Source organism: Heptranchias perlo, chromosome 5 (assembly GCF_035084215.1).
Source record: "Heptranchias perlo isolate sHepPer1 chromosome 5, sHepPer1.hap1, whole genome shotgun sequence".
NCBI lineage: Eukaryota > Metazoa > Chordata > Chondrichthyes > Hexanchiformes > Hexanchidae > Heptranchias > Heptranchias perlo.
The window spans coordinates 118,312,911-118,334,363 of NC_090329.1; the positions used below are offsets into that span (position 1 = coordinate 118,312,911).

At 39.8% G+C, this 21,453-nt stretch overlaps 1 protein-coding gene across 1 annotated transcript in view; it reads left to right on the forward strand.

Annotated features, from left to right (window-relative positions):
- mertka (c-mer proto-oncogene tyrosine kinase a) overlaps positions 1-11,102 on the forward strand; it is a 150,260-nt gene extending 139,158 nt beyond the window's left edge. The window contains exons 14-18 of the mRNA XM_067985306.1: positions 411-532; positions 1,713-1,822; positions 2,632-2,791; positions 5,417-5,553; positions 6,688-11,102. Coding sequence (XP_067841407.1) covers positions 411-532; positions 1,713-1,822; positions 2,632-2,791; positions 5,417-5,553; positions 6,688-7,147 — 989 coding nt within the window. The 3' untranslated portion in view covers positions 7,148-11,102. The remainder of the gene's footprint in view (positions 1-410; positions 533-1,712; positions 1,823-2,631; positions 2,792-5,416; positions 5,554-6,687) is intronic.
- The last annotated feature ends 10,351 nt before the right edge of the window (positions 11,103-21,453 follow it).

Sequence of the window (21,453 nt, forward strand, 5' to 3'; positions counted from 1 at the left end):
TTTGTGGACAGGACATACCTGGGCAATTTTCGGGTAGATGCCAGTGTTACTGTCCCAGTCTATATTGGGATAATTGAAGTCCCCCATTATCACTACTCATCTTCTTGATGGGAACTATAGAGTAGTGATGGTTGAAATTGTTCTGCTGTCTCACACATGTGTCTCCTCCTCAAAATTTGGTATAATTTTGGTAAACACTTGAATTATGTTACCCTTTTAATAGGAGATTGGGTCAATAACTGAAAATGGAGTATCTGCAAAGCTTTTGCAGAAATATGTAGAAGAGAAACAATGCTGGTTTACAGAATCATCAAAGTTTAGTGAACAGGGGCTTGAGACATAATAAAAATGGGATGTGTGTATGCATTAAATGAGGAACTATAAGTAGATTTGACTGTGCTTTTATTTAGGTGTGTGTTTGGAGCTGAGCTCCAGGGAACAGATTGCAAAGCCTATGGTCATCCTTCCCTTCATGAAACATGGTGACTTGCACAGCTTCCTACTGCACTCAAGGCTCACTGGAAATGCTGAAGTGAGTATGGAAATTTATAGAAAAATAAGTTGTTGTCTGCTACACTGTTTGCATGCAGCTCTTATGTTAATTAGACCACAGTTATTAGTTGGTTCCTGAATAGGTCCCATTGTGCCACTTGGAAGGCAACAAGAAAGTCAGTAAACCTCATTTGTGTGTTTTCAGAAAGTTGTTTGTGTGCTGATTACTTAAGCTATTGTCCGGTTTATATATTAAATAAGTTGCGTAAAGGGCATGACGAAGAGGACTGTACATGGTCAGTGGAAGTAACAGGATTGATGGGCCTTTTCTTATTCAATGCATTCTTATAGTCCTCGTGCTAACTAATTATCCTCGCTCATTAATGCTGTAGAATTCTGGTGGAGATGTGGATAAAATGGTACCCATGAGGCATATTGGGTTACACAAGTTATTACTACTGGGCAGGTCATGGAAACTAAGAATTCTTTTTCAAAAAAAACAACAGAAATGAAATTTGGATGGAGCGGGGCAGGATGTCATTCTTAAATTGTCAGCCCCGAGGAATGAACGATCCTGAACCCCTCCTCTGTCAACATCCAGCCATAGATCAGCATAGTTGGAGGAAGCGTGCTGGTCCTCTGTCCTTTCAGCTAAAGTGTGATGCATAACATGACCGTGGAGAAGCTTCCCAGTTGGTGAAGCCGGCTTCTAATTGAGCCGTGGAGACCCAAAAGCTCCACCTTTTATTCACTGTCTGTGCTGAGTTGGCTTATTTCAGCTGGGGTAGCAGTGGGTGTGCTGCAATTTTTTTTCAGCACTCCCTAGTTGGGGAAGGGGAAATCAGGCAGGATTTTCCCTTCCCGATTAATATCCAGTGATTTTCAACCCAAATCCATGGCTGAAGATGCACGTGTGTGTGAACTTTGTTGAGGAAAGGATTGGCCTCAGCCCTGATGGCCCTACAGTCTAATAGCCTTGTTAGCACTCGCTGTCTATGATCACCCATGAAAAATGGCCACTTGGGTGAGGTAGTGAGGGCAATTGGGGTGATTAGCATCTGTGCAACTGTACCTGAGCAAGAGTTATCACCTTTCGGACAGGATGGGAGACATTGGAGGAGGAAAAGAAAAAGGATGTGGACTATGGGAGGTAATAGTTTAAAACTGGAGTTACTGCTTTTCATTCTAATAAACCATTTGCTGCAACACTTGTTTTCCAGTATTTGCCACTGCAGACACTGCTGAAGTTCATGACAGACATTGTCAGTGGAATGGAATACCTCGGTAACAGGAATTTCCTACACAGGGATTTGGCTGCCAGAAATTGCATGTGAGCAATGTTTATAATGTTTATGAATATATCTGCTGTAGGAATCCCTTCATATTTACCACTGTCTAACCACTCCCATTATGTTTACAAAATCTAGGCTCAGAGAACAGTTTTTATTTCTGTGCCTTTCATTCGTTCATTCAGTGATTTTTAAAAATCTCCAAGTTCTATGCTTAATGGGGGGAAAAAGTTAAAGTAGCTGCTCTGCTGTTTCTTAAATGATTCCAGGTTTTTTGCCTTAAATCTTAAAAGCTTTAAGACCTCTTCAAATCCTTCACTAGCTCCTGAATTCTGACATTCTATGAAAATTATTATCCTGCTTATTAACGCAAATTGCTTTTATTCCAATAACCCCGTTCAGTTATTGTTAAATTCCTGATAATCACATTGCTGTTGAACCATGGGCTATCCTTTAACTGAACTCGTTTATACAAGCATTAGTTGCTTTCAAGCAACACGTTATATAAAGGACCTCTTTCAGCTGTTCAAAGTGTAACTCAGTAAACCTACTAACTGACTGAGGGAGACTTCGGTATTATTTACTCAAGATTTATTCCTTTTTCCTCCTCTATTTCCTTTCTCCCATTTTCTTATCTCCTTCCATCCAGGAATGTGTCAGTCAGATTATTCCCAATGTTACTGCTTCATAGTTGTTTGTTAGGAATTCTTTGAGTGGTTCTGGCTGACTTTTCCCCACCCTGTTCCCTCAGGTTTTATATCCTACAGAAGTGAGTTCACTAACAAATTGTTACTAGTACCACGCATTGCATAATAGAAAAATGTAAACTATTTACATCATGGTTCAACAGGTTACGTACTGATATGACCGTCTGTGTGGCTGACTTTGGCTTATCCAAAAAGATCTACAGCGGGGACTATTACAGACAGGGTCGGATTGCTAAGATGCCAGTAAAATGGATTGCTCTCGAGAGTCTTGCCGATCGAGTTTTCACTGTTAAAAGTGATGTGGTATGTTTTTTAAAAAAAAATCATGCTCTTTAGTTATTTACTACGGCCCTAACCAAAGTCACAAATGGCATTCACTGTGACTGTAGTGGATTATCTCTTCTCAACCTGTCGGCAGCTTTCGATATGGTTGATCTCACCATCCTCGATGTCTTTCCTTTGTTGCCCTGCTCCATTGGACTGCCCTCACTTAATTCCATTTATCTATCCAATCATAGCCAGAGCGTCTCTGGCATCTTCTCACACCTGCACTATCACCTCTCTTGTCCCCGAAGGATCTATCCTTGGCCTGCTCCTTTTCCTCATCTATGTTCTGCCTCATGGTGACATCATCTACAGACATGGGGTTCCCTTTCACATTACACCAATGACACCCCTCTCAATCCCTTCACTGCCTCAGTGTTGTCAGGCTGCTTGTCTGACATCCAGTCAAGGATGAGCTTTAACTTCCTCCAGGTAAGCATTGGGAAGACCGAAGTAATTGTCTATAGCCCCCTCAGCAAACTCTTACGACTGATTCCATCCCCCTCCCTGGCCACTGTCTCTGGCGGAACCAGACTGTTTGCAACCTCAGCATCCTATGCGACCTTGAGCTGAGCTTCTGACCCCATATCCTCTACATCACAAAGACTGCCTACTCTCACCTCTCTAAAACCACCTGACTCTACCCTTACCTCAGTCTCTCTGCAGCTAAAAGCTTTATCCATGCCTTTATCACCTCCAGACATGATTGCCCCAATGTTCTCCAGGCCAGCCTCCCATCCTGCACTCTCCGTAAACTTTGGCTCATCCAAAATTATATGCTGTTTGTATTCTATATCACATCGATTCCTGCTCACCCATCACACTCATCCTCACTGATCTACATTGGCACCTGGTGCCCCAAAGCCTCCAATTTAAGATTCTCATCCCTGTGTTTAAATCCCTTCGTGGTCTTGCCCCTCCCTATCTCTGTAACCTCCTTGAACCCTTGACCAACCCCGCCCCCCCCCCCCCCCAGCTCTCTGTTCTGATAACTCCGGCCTCTAGTACGTCCCTCCTTCCTTCATCCCACTATTAGCAGCTGTGTTTTCAGCCACATAGGTCCCACGCTTTCCCTCCCCAAACCTCTCCCTCTCCTCATTTAAGACTCTCCATAAAATCCACTTCTATTCAAGCTTTTGGTGACTCCTTCAATCTCTCCTCCTTTGACTCGGTGTCTGTTATTCCCTCATGCCTTTGGATTTGTCTTTGGACTTTTTTCTACATTAAGCACAGTGTATAAATTCAAGATGTTGATGTTGAATAAGGAAAGGAAAATAAGTAGCCAAGTGAACCCACGTCGTTCTTGTGCACCTCCTATGGATAGTGTCACTGTGATCTTGCGTTTGGTTGGGTGGGGGAGTGAGAGATGATTGAGAAACTTAAAAAAAACTGAAGCAAATGCTTATTTTATGCAGGGTATTGATGATCTTGGAATGATTTCAAGGCAGTATTTTTATTGACAGGTCAAATTACATTTTAAACCACAAGTGTCATGTATTCTGACTGAGGTTAGATTGCTACCTTGAAGTCACATTGTGGTAATTTTAAAATCTATTGCTCTGCTATATTTAATTTGAAGTGATGGTTTTATGTACTTTTCTTCAAACTTTTGGAAGAGATTTTCTATCATGCCCTATCACGCAAACAGCAAAACAAGCGGTGAAAGCCTGTCTCCAGTCCTCCTCATTACAATATCCAGCTGTTTCTAAATGACTCTGAAATGATCATTCCACATGTTAGGTGAAGGAGAACTTAATGAGCAATGCTAAATTTGTCTCATCAGTTTGAACCTGTTGCTTTTTGTCCTACTATCATGATTTAATTTGAAGTAGTGCTCCAGATTCCAACAGGCATTGCCAGGCACTGCTACAGTTTCAGACTCCACTGCAGTCTCAATCCTTGTCTCTATTCTTGCCAGCCTTTGTTCATTGTAAACCCAAGCAACTCACATTTCTGGTTGGAATCTACTCTCTCAAAGCACAGTGCAATAGGGCTGGACTGTTTCCAATGCAGACTGAAAAGTTATGAAGGAGGTGAGAATGGAGCATAATGAAAAGTGTAACTGGAGTGTCTGGGAGGGGAGTGGGTTATTATAATGTTGCTTCAATTAGCTAAACACAAGGGAGGTGAGACTAGGCATCTAGCTCTCTCACATCACCATTGTTTCTGAATGTTGTAGACTTCCAAAAATGAGCATGTGAATACTATAGTGACTACAGCAATGCTATATCACAGGGCAACCATGGAGGTAATGAACAGTGAGGATTAAAATGGCAATAGGTTTTAACATGAAAAACAAGGAACTTGTAGTTGAGCACACAATACAATTTTTGTCAACTTTACCTTTAATTATATACATATGGGTAAATTTCCTGTCACCATATAGTGATGAATGGCACCATTGTATGTTCCTGAAGGTTGAAGAGACATGCCTTGACCCATGTGCTGGAACAGAGAAAACCTGCCTATATTTAATTTATTAGTGCCTGGGGGCAAGAATTGTTTAGTTTGTCTGTATTGCTGGAATTATTTGTTCATTTTACAAATGTAGTGAACCTCTGGCTTCTAGTATTGTTTTTAATTACCCCGTTTGTATGTTTCTAGTGGGCATTTGGAGTTACAATGTGGGAGATAGTTACACGAGGGATGACTCCTTATCCAGGAATACAGAATCATGAAATTTATGACTATCTGCAAGCGGATCACAGGTTGAAACAGCCTTCAGATTGCCTGGATGAGCTGTGAGTATTTCACACAACTATGTCCTGAATTTGATTTTCTAAAAAAAGCAAACTAACCTTTAATAAACTGGTGAGTTATGTCAGAATTTAAGTTCACTATAAGACTTTGAAGAGCTTGTGACACATTCAGAGTTACTCCTGTTGCCTTCAGTATAAAGCGCAGTGCAGCTGGATAAGGTTTGAATTTAACTTAATTCAAAATGACTATTGGGTAAATTCGTTAATCTGGCACTGCCAATAAAAGGCCACACTCAAAGGGAGCATGAGTCAGAGATAGGCCTACAACACTGCAGTGCCGATTCTCTGATTGGTGCTTCCTTTCAACATGTCCACTCCCCTCCCAGACACTCCAGTTACACTTTTCATTACGTATGTGGAATTGGTGAATCCCAATTATCCATCATTTTCCAATTATCCATCTTTTTCCATTCTGATGACACCCAGCAATGTTGCAGCAATCAATGAAAATAATCTTAACATTACAGCAATTGGTAGCCAATTTGAGCATGGCTAGGTTCCACAGACAGCAAGAGATGATGTTTTGATGGTGTTGGTTGAGAGATGAATGTTGGCTGGGACACCAGTAGAATTTCCACTCTTTTTCAAAAAAAAAGCACCACAGGATCTTTCAGATCCAACTGAACACCTCTCCTGAAAGACAGTATTTCTGACAATGCAGCACTCCCTCAGTACTGCATTGATGCATCAACCTAGATTATGTGCCCAAGTTCTGAAGTAGTGCTTGAACCCACAACTCTTCTGATGCAAAGGCGCTAGTGCTACTGCTGAGCTAAGCTACCACTCCTATTGAGAAACCTAGATGAAGAGCCAAGATGCGCAGTGCAGGACACTACCAAAACAGAAAAGGAAGGAAAAACCAGGTGAAGCAAGAAATAGTGGTGAGGTGATCTACAGCTTGGGTTTTAATATCCTGTAGGTTGAAGGAAGAGAATGAGGTGAGGAGGAGAATTGTGTAGGATTAATATTTCTTATATATTGATATTTGTACCAGATAATGAAATTGAGAGATGGCCCCTCAAGAAGTTTACCCTATTAGAGTGTGACTGAATAATTGGATATTGCCAAAAATGTTTTTGGTTAAAAGCCTAAATGATTTTGTCTGTTCATTTACAGGTATGAGATCATGTACTCTTGTTGGCGATTGGATCCTGCAGATAGGCCTACGTTTGCCAATTTAAAAATGCTTCTCACCAAAGTTTTAAATAGTTTGCCTGAAGTTCGAGGTAGGGAAGACATTATCTATGTAAATACAGGTATGCCAGAAGAGACAAGGCATCTGACTGAAGACCCTGAGTTCTCCGATGTGGACTTGTGTGATTCTAGTGAAGCAGCATCCTGTAGTCTGGGACCTGCAGAAACTACAGTCACCGTGGAAGTTCATGGAACCTTGGACATGAAAGACAGATATGTCACATCTGGGGTACCTGAAGAGCAGTTGAACGCAGTAGATGTAAAAACACCTTTGTTGCATGGAGTTGGTCAAAATAATGGGACATTGCCCATAACCGAACCCCACTCCAGGGATATTCCTTACGCTGATGATTCATCAGATGACTCTGTTATAATGCTATGAAGGAAAAAGAACTGCTCATAAACTTTTTTTGTGATAGATATGCTGTTACTGGATAGACCTAAAGTGCTGCCTCTATAAAGCTGCCAGACTCAAATATGCATTCCTACCTTTTTAAAAAAGAAATGAACAAATGTTGATACTGTGATGAATTCCACAAGTGTGCTTTTGATCAGTTGTCAGTTAATCTGAGAGCAATCGTTTCACCAGTCCAGTGTTTGGGTCTTGGTGATAAATCAGGGATCATTTGAAGATTTGTACTTTTGTACACACTTCTTTCTGGTTCTGAGGATTTTCAGGGCATTGAAATGATTGATAGAATGCTTGACCTGTCTAACAGATATTTTTAATACTTACTATTGGAGGCCTTGCAATTTATAAATTACTTTTTCACATCCATAACTGGCCATATTTCCATTTGCGTTGATTATGATCAGAACTGAATAAAGCAATGTCCATTTCACGTGACCATAGCATAGATGAAGATGAGGAAGATGTGGCAGCTTTAATTCTGAAACAAGCTACCCCAACTCCTTAAAAATTTCTCATTTTCAAGCCAACCCAATTCTGTGGGTAAACCACAGACACCACTTCAAGCAATCAACACTCCCTAAATGGCAGTTTTTTTTATTACCAAACTCCTGCTTGAAGACTTCCATTGCTAGACTCAGGAATTTGGAGTCTTTGGACACATCCCTGTTACCAACTTAAAGGTGAAGTTTAGGAGGAATGCTTTTTGTTCAAAATGCTCTCCCTTTTTTTATATATATGGAAGAAAATAATGTACATTGCTACCCAATCCCAGGAAACCACACTCAAAACTGGGGATACAGATCTTCTGGCCATTCGTGTCGTTTCTCAGGTTCTGATCGCCCTGAAATAGTTCTTCCGCTGACCTTAAGTCATGCGCCCTGTGTTTACTATAAAGCCTGTCCAGAAAGCTCTCTGTTGGTGGTGTCACAGGACTGGTGTAGTAGATGGGTTCACCCTGCTCCAGGGTATATCCGTTCTAGGAATAAAGTTGATGTTTTTAGTAAAACGCCAGCAGATTTCAGGCATGTACAGTTATCTTCATCTGTAAAAAGTATTCCCCTCCACCCCAGATTTTCCTTCTCCTTTAAGTTGTCATCTTCGGGAGAGAAGAAAATTGGAATAGGGAAAGGTTCCTCTAAAATGGGCCAATTAAAACAAAACAAAATTATTTGCAAGTCTGCATTATGTTTTTAAATCACTGCCTGTTCTTTGGAAATCATTTTGCATGACAAATGTTGCACTTAGCACCAGAGTCTCTGATTAGTCTCATGAGTTGGAAGTTATGATCTAAAATTAGTACCAATTGCTGTAACAATTTGTAATCCTGCTGGTTGTTCACTTGTGAGATTGTACTGTAGACTTTCACCGGGAATGTGACTTTTATATCACTGCACATAAGGTACTGTGCTTTGTACTGGGTTCATTAATGATTGAAAAGTGTTATATTTATCCCTGTTTTTGAACATTTGTGTACAAATCACCAAAGCACATTGGGCAAGATTTTATTTGTGGTGTCTGCTCACTGCCAATCCAGTTAAGGACATCTTGCAGCACTACAGTGCAAACAAAATTATGCGCTATTCAGCAAAGTGATGTTATGGGCTGCCACATAACTCTTCATTTAATTCTTATACAATTATGCTTTTTGCACTGCTAGCATTGTGTTGATTGAATGTCAGAAAAAAATAGCTGCACTCTTTTCTCCTCCCCACCCCCAACCAATTTCAAAAGAACACAATTATGGGCTGGCATAGCAATGACTGCCTTTCACAGTAATTCATTGTATGTGAAGCATTTTAGGATATTTGAGAGATTTTATAATGCGCTATGTAAATTCAAGTTCAAATGGATGTACTGTGGAACAGAGGGGAGGGGGGAAGGAAGAGAAAGCATTGCTCAATACCTGCAGGAAATCCTTGTCCAGAAGTACTCTTTCTCTTTCTCCTGCTTTTTCAGAAGGCATTGATTCCTGCTGGGGAACTGTCTTATGGATGGTAGTCACCTTCGGTTTCTTGTCCAAGTGCTCATTCTTCATTTGTGAGCCTAGACAGTGAATGTCAGTGGGATTCGACAAGCATGCAACACACCCAAACCCAATCCTCACTGCGCACACATTGTGTGCATGTGCTTTCCAGCTGGTGCCACTAGATAGCATCGATGTTGATTTTCCCCTCCCTAGCTTAGGAGCAGAGAAGGGCCCCAATGGCTCAGCTGCAGATTGTATAATCTATTTCAGTAGCAGCTTAGCATCTTCATTATGCTCTTTATAGGTGGTGGATCAGCACAATATGTTACTTAAATAAAAATGGTTGGTGAATCTTGATGTGATGTTCATGGGGATTTGCGTGTACCCCTGCCCCTTTATTGGCAGATGTTTTGTGGCTGTTGCTGATGCAGTAGGCACACTGCTTTTAATTTGCTAGCTGTTTTTAAAAAAAAAACCTGGTGGTACACGTCTATGCTATATAGTGGCAGACTTCACCACTGAGAGTCATGCCCTGTCTGTCTACCTTACTGATCTTCATTTAATACATTAGAAATTTTTAGGACCATATTGAACTGTTCCGCAGCGATTCTCAGTGGTTTGTCAATTATCCATCAGCCCTATGCACTCTACATGCTGGATATTCATTATATTCAGAGACTATTTCAAAGCACAAAAGAACCAATATGTGAAATATGAAGAATGTATGTAGCAAAATATTTTGAAGAAGCTAAAATGTACTGTAAACTTATTCAAACCATTCAAGTGGACTTTTTAAAAAAAAAAGTGAGCCTTATTTAGTTGCATGTAAAGATTTATACAGGTACCAAGCCTGCACCTGTGGGATGTGTGTGTAATGTAGCATTGAGGTCATTGGTGCAGATCCACAGTGAGACCCCTAAATTCCTACAACTCAGAATTTCTAGATTTTCATATGAGGATGTGTGCTTTGCTCATGTGCTTTGCACTGCCAAACAGAAACTGCAAGATACTTCCTAATTTTGTATGAAGTTGATGATTTAGAAATCCAGTTGGTTGACCGATGTCTTCACCTTGTGCCCTTACCAGACATATCCTTTCATTCAACTGTCATCTTCCTTTTTATAACTTCTTATATCTCATCTTTCACTTCTTCCTTCCTTAACCACTACCCACACTCACATTTATCTCTCTATACATTTACACTCTTTGGGAGTACAGAGCAACATATGAGCAGAGTAAGAGGGTTTCCCCTACATCCAGCCACCCCAGTTGAGATTGACTGACTCAGCTCCTGGGATAGCCTAAATCCAAATCCTGGATTCAAATTCAGATCTCCTGCACCTCACGTCGCTGAGAGTCAGGCTGGATACTTGCAAATTTTGAGTATGGTCACTGAAGTTGCTTCAATCAATACATGTGCAAATTGGGCACATGTGAAGCTGGATCCGATTCTATACCCAGAATTCGGCACCATGTTACTTTGCACATTAAAGGTCACTGGCTAGTTTTGTTCATTCTTGTTTGCAGTATAACTGGGATCCCAGCCAGGAGTCCAACTAGATTGTCTAATGAACTGAAAAGTGAATAAAATCTCTTGAAGAAAAAAGGTTAATGATGGGAGTGGGAGAGGCAAGCATGACATTTCAATACCAAGTTCCAAAGGAATGCATAGTGGGCTGGCATATGTGGATTGTACATTGTTGTACTCTTTGTACATTATTATATGTTTATACTCCAAGTGGGTAATCATTGAACTTTTTAAATGATCTCATGTAAAAACAAAAAACTGCAGTGAATCTTGGCATTTTCAAATTAAATGTAAATTTTATAAAAGTAATTTGTTAAGAGCCTTAAAGCATTCCTGTTTTAAAGCAAAATAACTACTGTAATAATGTCTTCAATTCTACTTTTAATTTTATTTAATTCATTGATTTAATCCAACTTATTTGACAATACTGGAATTGCTTATGTTCTTTTTATATAAAAATTTGTTCAAAAAGTGCTCAGTTGAAATTGTTTCTATTGAGATTAAGTGTTTAGAAAAATTCATAATTAAATTGCTTAATGAACAATAGCAGATTTTCATTTGAGTGTAGTGGTTCTGAGATTAAAATGTACATATCGAACTTACTGAATAGGTTAGGAGAACTGACTGTTACCATACAGTCAGTTTCCAGTATCAGCTGGTTCAGTTGGGAGGAAGGGTAAATCAGAAGGCACTAACTTGTAGCCCGTTGCAGGTTGCCTGCTCTGCTTCAAGCATTTGAAAAAGAAAAAGGTTAGGGAGGCACAATTAAAAGCACTTATGTCGATAAAGTAAATTATGCAGTAAGCTTCAGTTACATTTTCAACCACTGCATTCAAAATTCAAGTCTTATTATTCACATAGACGGGGCAAGTGGTTTGTTGCTGCTCGACGCAATGAAAAATCCTGTAAATTTCTATACTTATCAAGTAGGAACATAGGAACAGGAGTAGGCCATTCAGCCCCTCGTGCCTGCTCCGCCATTTGATAAGATCATGGCTGATCTGTGATCTAACTCCATATCCCTTAATACCTTTTGATAGCTTTTTGGCAATCTATCTCAGATTTAAATTTAGCAATTGAGCTAGTATCAATTGCCGTTTGCGGAAGAGAGTTCCAAACTTCTACCACCCTTTGTGTGTAGAAATGTTTTCTAATCTCACTCCTGAAAGGTCTGGCTCTAATTTTTAGACTGTGCCCCCTACTCCTAAAATCCCCAACCAGTGGAAATAGGGTGGATAGAGAGAAACTATCTGTTCCCCTTAATATCTTATAAACTTCGATCAGATCACCCCTTAACCTTCAAAACTCGAGAATACAACCCCAATTTGTGTAATCTCTCCTTGTAACTTAACTCTTGAAGTCCAGGTATCATTCTAGTAAACCTACGCTGCACTCCCTCCAAGGCCAATATGTCCTTCCGAAGGTGCAGTGCCCAGAACTGCTCACAGTACTCCAAGTGCGGTCTAACCAGGGTTTTGTATAACTGCAGCATAACTTCTGTCCTCTAGGTATAAAGGCCAGCGTTCCATTAGCCTTATTATTTTCTGCACCTGTTCATGACACTTCAATGATATATGTACCTGAACCCCTAAGTCCCTTTGGACATCCACTGTTTTTAAGTTTTTACCATTTAGAAAGTACCCTGTGCTATCCTTTTTTGATCCATAATGCAATTTACTGTCCAAGCAGCAACATTTTGCAACAAAAAAAAGTCCTGAAGGCAAAAGAAAAATGCTACTTTGAGTGATTACAAATCACTTGCGCTAACCATAAGTGAAAATCTCCACTTACTTATCTTATTCAATCAAAGATCACATCTATACTCATTTAGGACTCCTTTTTAAAAATATATTCTGTTTGTGCCTATTTACCCTAACTTGTCACCTCCGTATCTATAGCTTATTAAAAACCTTCTATCTGCATGTACTTCCTGTCTGCAAAACTTGACTTCCTTTTGTCATGTTTTTATCACATTTTTTGTGTAAACTGTTCATAAATGTCCATGTCCAGATTTATAACGGGTTTTGCCTATGTAAACTTATCACTCTGATTATACAATCTAGCCCACTCGGTTCCCACAAATCATTCAAAGCTTTCTAAATTTTTAGTAATCTATTTTTCTCCTGTCTAAAGGCTTTAAGCAAAAATTTTTTTATTACATATTTTACAATAACATGATTATCCAATGAATTGCCTTTTGTTCCTTTTAATGCCTTCATTAAAGATTTTACTTGAATGCCTCAGCATCTCTCAAAAAGCCTTGGGCTTGGACTAGCATCTATCACCACCTATGATCCAGGGCAAATGCCTGGCCTAAGTCTACTTTCAGTGACAAAGGAGTCGTCATATTACTGGCAGTGAAGGCTGAACTGGAGAGATATAGTGAACAGTTGAGCTTCCTGGATGATGGTGATGGCTGTGACTCTCCTTTGATTTGGATGGATGTTGTCCATTGCTGTAGATGATTGAAGGCTGATTATCTCAGTTTTCAGTGTTCCCCTTAGGTGGCAGTTGCTCTAATGTTGAAACCACCCAGGTTGTGAAAACAAGCTTAACCTCAAAATGCAGAGCATAACACTGCTTCTGCTCCTAGACCCAAGAATTTGTTATCTACATCCATATGGTCGTGAAGTACTGGAGATCCACTGTGGGCTGTGGAGGCAAGAATCACTGCTTGGAAGGTAGGGTTGGACATGGTCTTGAAGGTTGCTTGTTGCAAGCTACTGTTAGGCAAATGATGTACCATGGTACCTTTAAACATAATTGGGTTCCACCTTTTGAATCAGACTTGCCTACACACATTTTAAAAAAATCAATTTAGTCTTTATTTATGACAGACTTCAAGTACCAGCAAAACAGCAGCTTGACCATAGCAGTAAGAGGACATTGCACTATGGTCCCGCTATGGGGCAACCTTACCAATAGGACATGGTGACTATCTCTGTCCCGGGAACTACACCAACCGAGGGATTCTTTCTTCTATGGAGGATTCACTGTAGCCCACTAGGTGTCGACCCTCTTCCTTTATACCCTTTCTTAACATTGCTATATGACAGCTCTGTTGCAACTCCCTTCATGTGGATGCTGAGAATTAGAACTTTATTCAGCAAATGCAGAGACACGTGTAATAAACAGTCTGCTTTCCTTGCAATTGGCACCAGTAAATATCGACTACCTTTCACCTAATACATCCTTTCCCTTTCTGATAACTATTAGTTTTGGAGTCTGCCCAAACACCCCAGACATTGATTTAGACTTTAAATATTGTGGCTTAAAACTACATCAGTTTCTCTCAAAGAAAAGTTAAACTTTCACATAGTTACAATATGCTCAGTGACCTTAGATATACAAAAACAAAACAAAGCACTGCAGTATTACACCAGCAATCTCCACCAAATTCTGCTGTTATCTTGATATATCTTTCTTTTCTGGTTTATTACATTCATCCAAAGTTATAATCCAACACTGTCTTCAGTTCAGGTCATTATATTCTGCCTGAAGTCTTAAAATGGCTGTGAAGGGGCCTGTAGATGGGGTCATCTAATCCACAAAGGAAGGCTATATTCCCTGTGTTTCAATTCAGTAATTGCTTTAAGGTTGTGCTGGAGAGGCTTGTAGCCCTGCATCACCTCCTCCAATTGCTCACCCAAACAAGCTCTTGCTATCAAACTGCATTGCACTAATTGCTGCTGCAGTTCCTGAAGGAAACCAAAGATGCAGAGATGGGAAAAGTAAATTGGGGAGTAACAAGAGTGCGGTTGGAGCGATGGGTTTATGAAGAGAGGGAGCGAAGAGCAATGTGGTTTTGGGAGCATTCCAATAAGCAGCAGTATAGTTACTGAAAGATTGACATCTGGTGGTGGAGCAGGGAATGAGCAGTAACGAGGAGTCAGAAAACCAGAGGGTACAGGCTGGGGCAAACAGCTAGATAAGTTCACCCAGGTGGAGTGCAGCAAAACTGTGGAGGGATTTAGAAACAGGGACCAGGACTTGAAGTCGATATGCTGTAGAACAGGGAGCTAGTAGAACTTGGTAAAACGGGATGATGGTGAGTGAAGAAATGGCTCACCTTAAAGCAAGGGTTAGTTTAGTCACTCAAGTAAATGTAATTAAAAGACATGCCAGTGCACAGTGCAGCGAACTTTAATCAGTTGATAACAAGTGCAGGAAAAACAGTTTGTGTTGTTAGTGCATCTGGAATGCACTGTCTGAAAGGATGGTGGAAGCAAATTCACTAGTAACTGATCTAATCCAATTCATAGAATGATACAGCACAGAAAGAGGCCATTCAACCCATCATGCCTGTGCCAGCTCTTTAAAAGAGCTATCCAATTAGTCCCATTCCCCTACTCTATTCACATAGCCCTGTAAATTTTTCCCCTTCAATTATTTAGCCAATCCTCCTTTGAAAGTTACTAGTGAATTTGCTTCCACTATCCTTTCAGACAGTGCATTCCAGATGCACTAACAACACAAACTGTTTTTCCTGCACTTGTTATCAACTGATTAAAGTTCGCTGCAGTGTGCACTGGCATGTCTTTTAATTACGTTTACTTAAGTGACTAAACTAACCCTTGCTTTAAGGTGAGTCGTAAATCAACTGTTCAGTGGTCACTGAATCTAAATTGACATACTTCCCTGCAAATCAAGTACAAGCTAAAGGTGAATATAACAATATCAAGATAAGTCCAGAGCATTATAACATCAGCAGACTTCAGGACAGCCTGATTAACCCTTTCCTTATAGTATTAGATTGAGGGGCTGGATCAGTTTGAGGAGCTGGATCAGTTTGTGAATGCTGTATTAGTTTGAGGCTTTGCATTAGTTATTCCTTGAGATATTGCATCGTGGGAGGAGGGCTCATTAGTATTTCATCGGCTTCTGAGGCCCACACTTGCATCAACACTGATTAGTCCTCAGCTTCATCGCTGCCACTGGCTCTGCCTTGTTATCTAATCGCATATTTCTTTCCCGTTACATTTAATTGCAGTTTGACCATGTGACTGTGTCCTCGTCTTTGATTCTGTGTCTCCTCAGCACCAATCTGGTCCTTTCATCCTACATAAACTTTAATTAAGAAAAGATAATATTTTCATAGATGCTTTTCTTCCGCAGGACTAACTGGTGTCCTTGCAACAATATCAATTTTTGTTATAAATTGGATAGCCAGGTGGTGAAGGGTAGAATACTAGAGCCTAGTCTTCAGTTGCTTCCAAGCCTTTATTCACACAGCTCAACATCACACACCCTCCTATAAATTGTTACAAGAGAATCCCCAATTGATACCCACCACCTGAATACAATTAACACTAGTTAATATTTAATCACAGGTGCAATTAACAATTATTACAGTTCTCTCAAGCTTGGGAATCAGTATGCACTGGCACATCTCCTATTAACTTAGCCCATTAAGACAGAGTCTCTTTTAGGTGATTACTTCACACAAGCATATTAAAACTGCCAGTGCTGGAAGTGTTAGTTCTCAGTTCAAAGGTTCAGTAGTCACCATCTTAGAACTACTGTGTAGCTGTACAATTTATCAATTAGATATTTTAAGACATTACAATTTAAGACTCCTACTACCCTATTTAACAAAGAAAGGTTAAAAGTTGACATTACTACAATGTCAAATAACTTCAAGTCAGCAGCAGAACTCTGCTACTACTCTGATGAGCCCTTTCCTTACAGAGGCAATAATGCTAATATTTGCTGGAAATGCAAACTATGGGCGTTGGCAAACTATAAGGAAGAATGAAGGAGACTTCAGCAAGACAGACAAGTTAGGGAGGATGTGTGATAAATTTAGTACAATGTAGATAAATATGAAGTATTACATTTTGGGGGTGTGGGGGGTTGGGAAATAGAAAATGAAAAAATACCCTTAATGGCAAAAGTTGCAGTCGAGTGGAAGAACAGAGAGATCCTCAAAAGCAAAATTAGCAAGGGAAAAGGCCCAAAAAAATGGGATTTGGGCATTGAACGCAAGGAGACGATGGTGAATCTGTAGAAGACATTGGTTAGAACATAATTCGGGCACCTGATTACAGAAAGGATGTTGAAGCCATAGACAATACCTGGGGAGAGATGATATGGGTATGATAAGAGAGGCTTGAAAAGCTAGGGCTGTATTTAGTGGAGCAGAAAACATTAAGGAGGGGTCAAAATTATGAAACAATTTGAGAGGATAAATAATGAAAGATTATTTCCACTGGTTGGTAAGGGACATACATTTAGCATTAGTACAAGCAGCATTTTTTTTAAGTAAATGGTTATTAGAATATGGAATGAATTACCATATGTGGCTATTGAAGCCAAGTCAATCACAATATTTAATAGAATTAGATAAACGGTCAAGGAAGAAAAATATCAAAGAGTAGATAGTTCCAATGTGGAGTTAACAATAGCAAGTGCACGATGAGCTGAGTAGCAACCTCCTGTGCTGAAATTTCTACAAACCCAGGTTCTACTGCTCTGCTGGCACGCATTGGAGTTGCAATGTGTTGGTGCCATTATGCTATCCGTACACTGGAATAATTTTTGTAAATGGAATTGTCACTGTTCTGCATTTGGTCGTTTGAGGTAAAGCATTAGTTTCTACAGATCGAGTTCGAGCCAAGTTAACTCAGTGGGAATAGACAGCTCGTGCTTATGTTGTGCTGACATTTCTGCGCCCACCCCTGCCCCCCACTTCTCACTCCCTAGTCCTTTTTGAGAGTCATTGGTGGAAACACTGTGATTGGCTGCATAACTAAGAAGCCATTTGGTAACATGCAAACCACTTGCCTGTAGCCAGTGTTATGTTATGACATTAAGTTCAAGACAGCAATTTGCTCATGTCTCTATTCGCTGCAGTGAAGGTGGGGAGAGGGTGTGAAGAATTGCTTCAGAACAAAATTGCAGATTTGTTTGGCACCAAAGTTCCTTAAAAGCTGGAAAGGTCACTCTGGCAAACGATCATGTAAACAATTCAGATAATTCATGCTACCCAGGTCATTAAAACCTACTCAATGGTGACACTACAGCAGCCACACAATAAATGTTGCAGCCTTGGTGATGTCACCCATCTCAAAGGTGGCACTTGGTCAGTTAACCTTATGCCCACTGCTGAAACATTTAACTTATTATTCCATCAGTTGATTTTCCTGATTCTTGAGAGTCTTCCCACTCCTATCCACATGTAAAACAAGTCCAAAGTTTGGCATGAGGGAGCTGGAAATTACTGTAAAAAAAATTTGGAACATGAAAATATGGATGCATTTGAGGGCTTTTTTTTTAATCTCACCTCCTGATTTTGAAGCTTCAATTCACTTAGAAAGGTGGTAATTTTTAAAAACATAATGAAATAAAACTCCTTGACTTGATGTGATCTGACCTGGAGCTCCCCCTAGTGCAGTGATCTGTAATTTAAATTACTGTATATTGCAGGCACAAATTCCACATATACGTTTCTGGTGCTTGTTTGAGTGGAGACAGATTGCAATTTACTTCTCTGACATCAACCAATTTTTTAAAAATGCTTTTTTTAAAAAAAGTGTATGTCCTTCTCAAGAATTTTTGGTGTATGCCATTCTTTGGATGCATGTACTTTGCAGGTTAGATGCTAGGGCAAAGCAATTTCAAGTTTGTACCAATGCAAAGTGTAAATCTGGACTTGAGGTCAAATGTGACTTCAAAGCAAAGTGGAGTAATTGCCAAGGTTTAACATTAAAAGAACACAATGTAAGTTGTTTTTTCCTCTTCAATTTTCCATTAAAATATTCTTCCATTTTTCTATTGAAAATACTGAACCGTTAGCAGTGGCTCAGTGGTAGCACTGTCATCTCTAAGTCAGAAAATTCCAGGTTCAAGTTCCACTCCTAAGACTTGAGCACATAATCTAGGCTGACACTCCCAGTGCAGTACTGAGGGAGTGCTGCACCGTTGGAGGTACCGTCTTTCGGCTGAGACAGTAGACCGAGGCCCCGTCTGCCCTCTCGGGTGGATGTAGAAGATCCAATGGCACTATTCGAGAAAGAGCAGGGGAATTTCTCCCTGGCGTCCTGGTCAATATTTATTCCTCAACCAACATCACTAAAACAGATTATCTGGTCATTATCTCATTGCTGTTCGTGGGACCTTGCTGTGAACAAATTGGCTGCCGTGTTTCCTACATTACAACAGTGACTACACTTCGAAAGTACTTCATTCACTGTAAAATGCTGTGGGACATCCTGAGGTCATAAAAAGCAATATATAAATGCAAGTCTTTATTATTATTATTATGAGTTAAATTGTAAAGACAACTGGCCTGACCTATAACCACACAAGCCTTTAGCAAAGCTCAAATGCAGAGATATGGGACAAAAATCAGTTTGGAGTGCTGAAATCTTTCCACTTGTGTAAGCTGGTGCCCTAAAACTGCAGCAGTGCAATACCAAAGCAAACATGCCTCCATATGTATGACAAGTTATACTGGTGAGTTTTTTTCCCTTCAAATTTCTATTTAAATGTTCTTCCATTGAAAATGCTAGAGTACATTACATTTCATTCTTCCACTTTTTACAGTTAACTTGCTGTGCACAAATTGGCTGCCTTGTTTCCTACATTACAACACTTCCAAAGTACTTCAGTTTGTAAAGCGCTTTGAGACATCCTGAGGTAGTAAAAGGTGCTATAGAAATGCAAGTTCTTTCCTTAATATTCTGTTACTGTCATTGAGGTCCCTATACTGCATAGATTGGCTGAGATGGTGTATCATGGTGTTAGTTTGATTAGCAGACACTCAGGTGGAGGTCATTATGTACCTTTATAGCTGATAGAGTTAAAGTAGGTCACAGCATTTTAATTAATTAAGTACCTAAACTGATTTGAACCAGACCTGAACCACAGTGTGGTAAGTTTCCTCTTCTGTGAAGATCCCACAGAAATAGAAACTGAGCTGGAATTAAAGAACCGACTAACTCTGGTGTGAATAAGAGCTATTATTACAAGGAGTCAGAAATTGTAAAACTGGATTGTACAAAGATTTTTTACCACTTGAATAATTGCAATTCCCTAGCACAGAAATGGCATAAATAATGTTGTTGCAAGTACAGTACTAGAGACGGAGGTTTAAAGTTAACACTTTTCCCACACTGTAGCACCAGAGGACTGAGGTATGAGGAAAGACTGGAGACTTTTCAGGCTTGAAAGGAGGTGTCTGAGAGGTAGTCTTACAGAGGTGTACAAGATAGTAAATGGTAAATCTGGATAATTACTTTAAATTAAACTGCAACAGTTAAGAGGTCAGAGGTTCAAACTAGTAAAAAGGAGAATTTAGTACTGGTATCAGGAAGTTCTTCTTTACATAAAGAGTACAATACATAGAATGGACTTCTGGATAGAACAATGGAGATGAAAACCATCACAGAAACATTTCAGAATGATCTGGATGCTGCAAGAGGTTTTGGGGCTTCGGGTTCATTGTCAATTAATAAATTAAGATGGCTTGAATTCCTCGTTAACAATTTTCTTGTGATCAGATTCCCAGCAAGAGTCGTTGACACTTTGTCCATTCATTCCTTCAAAAAAGTACTGAATAAGTTTCTGGATGGGAGTTAAAAGTTAGAGATAGTAATTTTGTAAAACAAGGTTTTATAAGTGTGACAAAAATGACTTTTTTAAAATCTCTCTCACTGTTCTCACATACAGATCTCTATGTTCTGCTGTTTCTATCTCATTACTTTTTCTCTGATATTGCTCTCCCGTTGCCATCTCACTTCTACTGCTCTTGTTGTTGCTGCTGTTTCTATCATTAATATTTCTCTCATACTGTTCTCGTGGTTGCTGCTGTATCTCTCGCTCTCATTGCTGTTTCTCTCACACTCTCTTTATTCCTGCTGTCTCTTGTTGCTGTTTCTCAACTCTGTCATTATTTCTTGCTCTCTGATGGCAAGAATTAAATGATTCTCCACCAATGTTGCACTTTACTTAGGCTGTTATTACAGGATATTTCCTTGTTATTTGGGTTGGTTTAATGTGATGCAACCCAAACATGCCAAATACAGCATTCTGTATTAAATGCTAAACATACAAAGGTCAATTGTCTTGTGCATCCCCCACTCCCTTTGCTCCACCAGTGGCAGCTGTGCCTTCAGCTGTCTAGGCCCTAAACTCCGAAATTCCTCCCCAAACCTCTCCACCTCTCTCTTCTCCTTTAAGACTCTCCTTACACCGTACCTCTTTGCCCAACCATTTAGTCATCTGTCCTAATATCTCCTCCTTTGGCTTGGTGTCAATTTTTGTCTGATTACATTTCTGTGATTACATTTCTGTGAAGCGACTTGGGGAGTTTTCCTACATTAAAGGTGCTGTATAAATGCAAGTTATTGTTGTTGTTGAATTCCAATACACTTCCTACATCATTTATGGGCATTACAATGTCAGGATTTTCCCATTATCCCTATCTTAAATGTATGCTTGAGTCCAAAAATTTGAACTTTCAATCTCAACAGGATGTTCACATTAACCATTCCTACAGTGTTATGGGGGCAATCTACAATTTGGAGCTCAAGATGATACGAGCAATAAAAAACAAGTGTCCCTGATTTTTGGTCATCTGTCCCCGAGGACTATGTCTCATAGTTTGCTTTAGAGGTTAGTACCAAACAACATCTTGAACTAATACAAACAGATTGGTATTGGCAGAATAACTTCAAAAATACCCGATACTTTCACTTGGGCTTATCTGTTACTTGGCGTTTCATCTAAGCTTGAGCGCAGCCTATGTAGATCCCGGATCTATTTGGATGTTTGTCTGTTGGA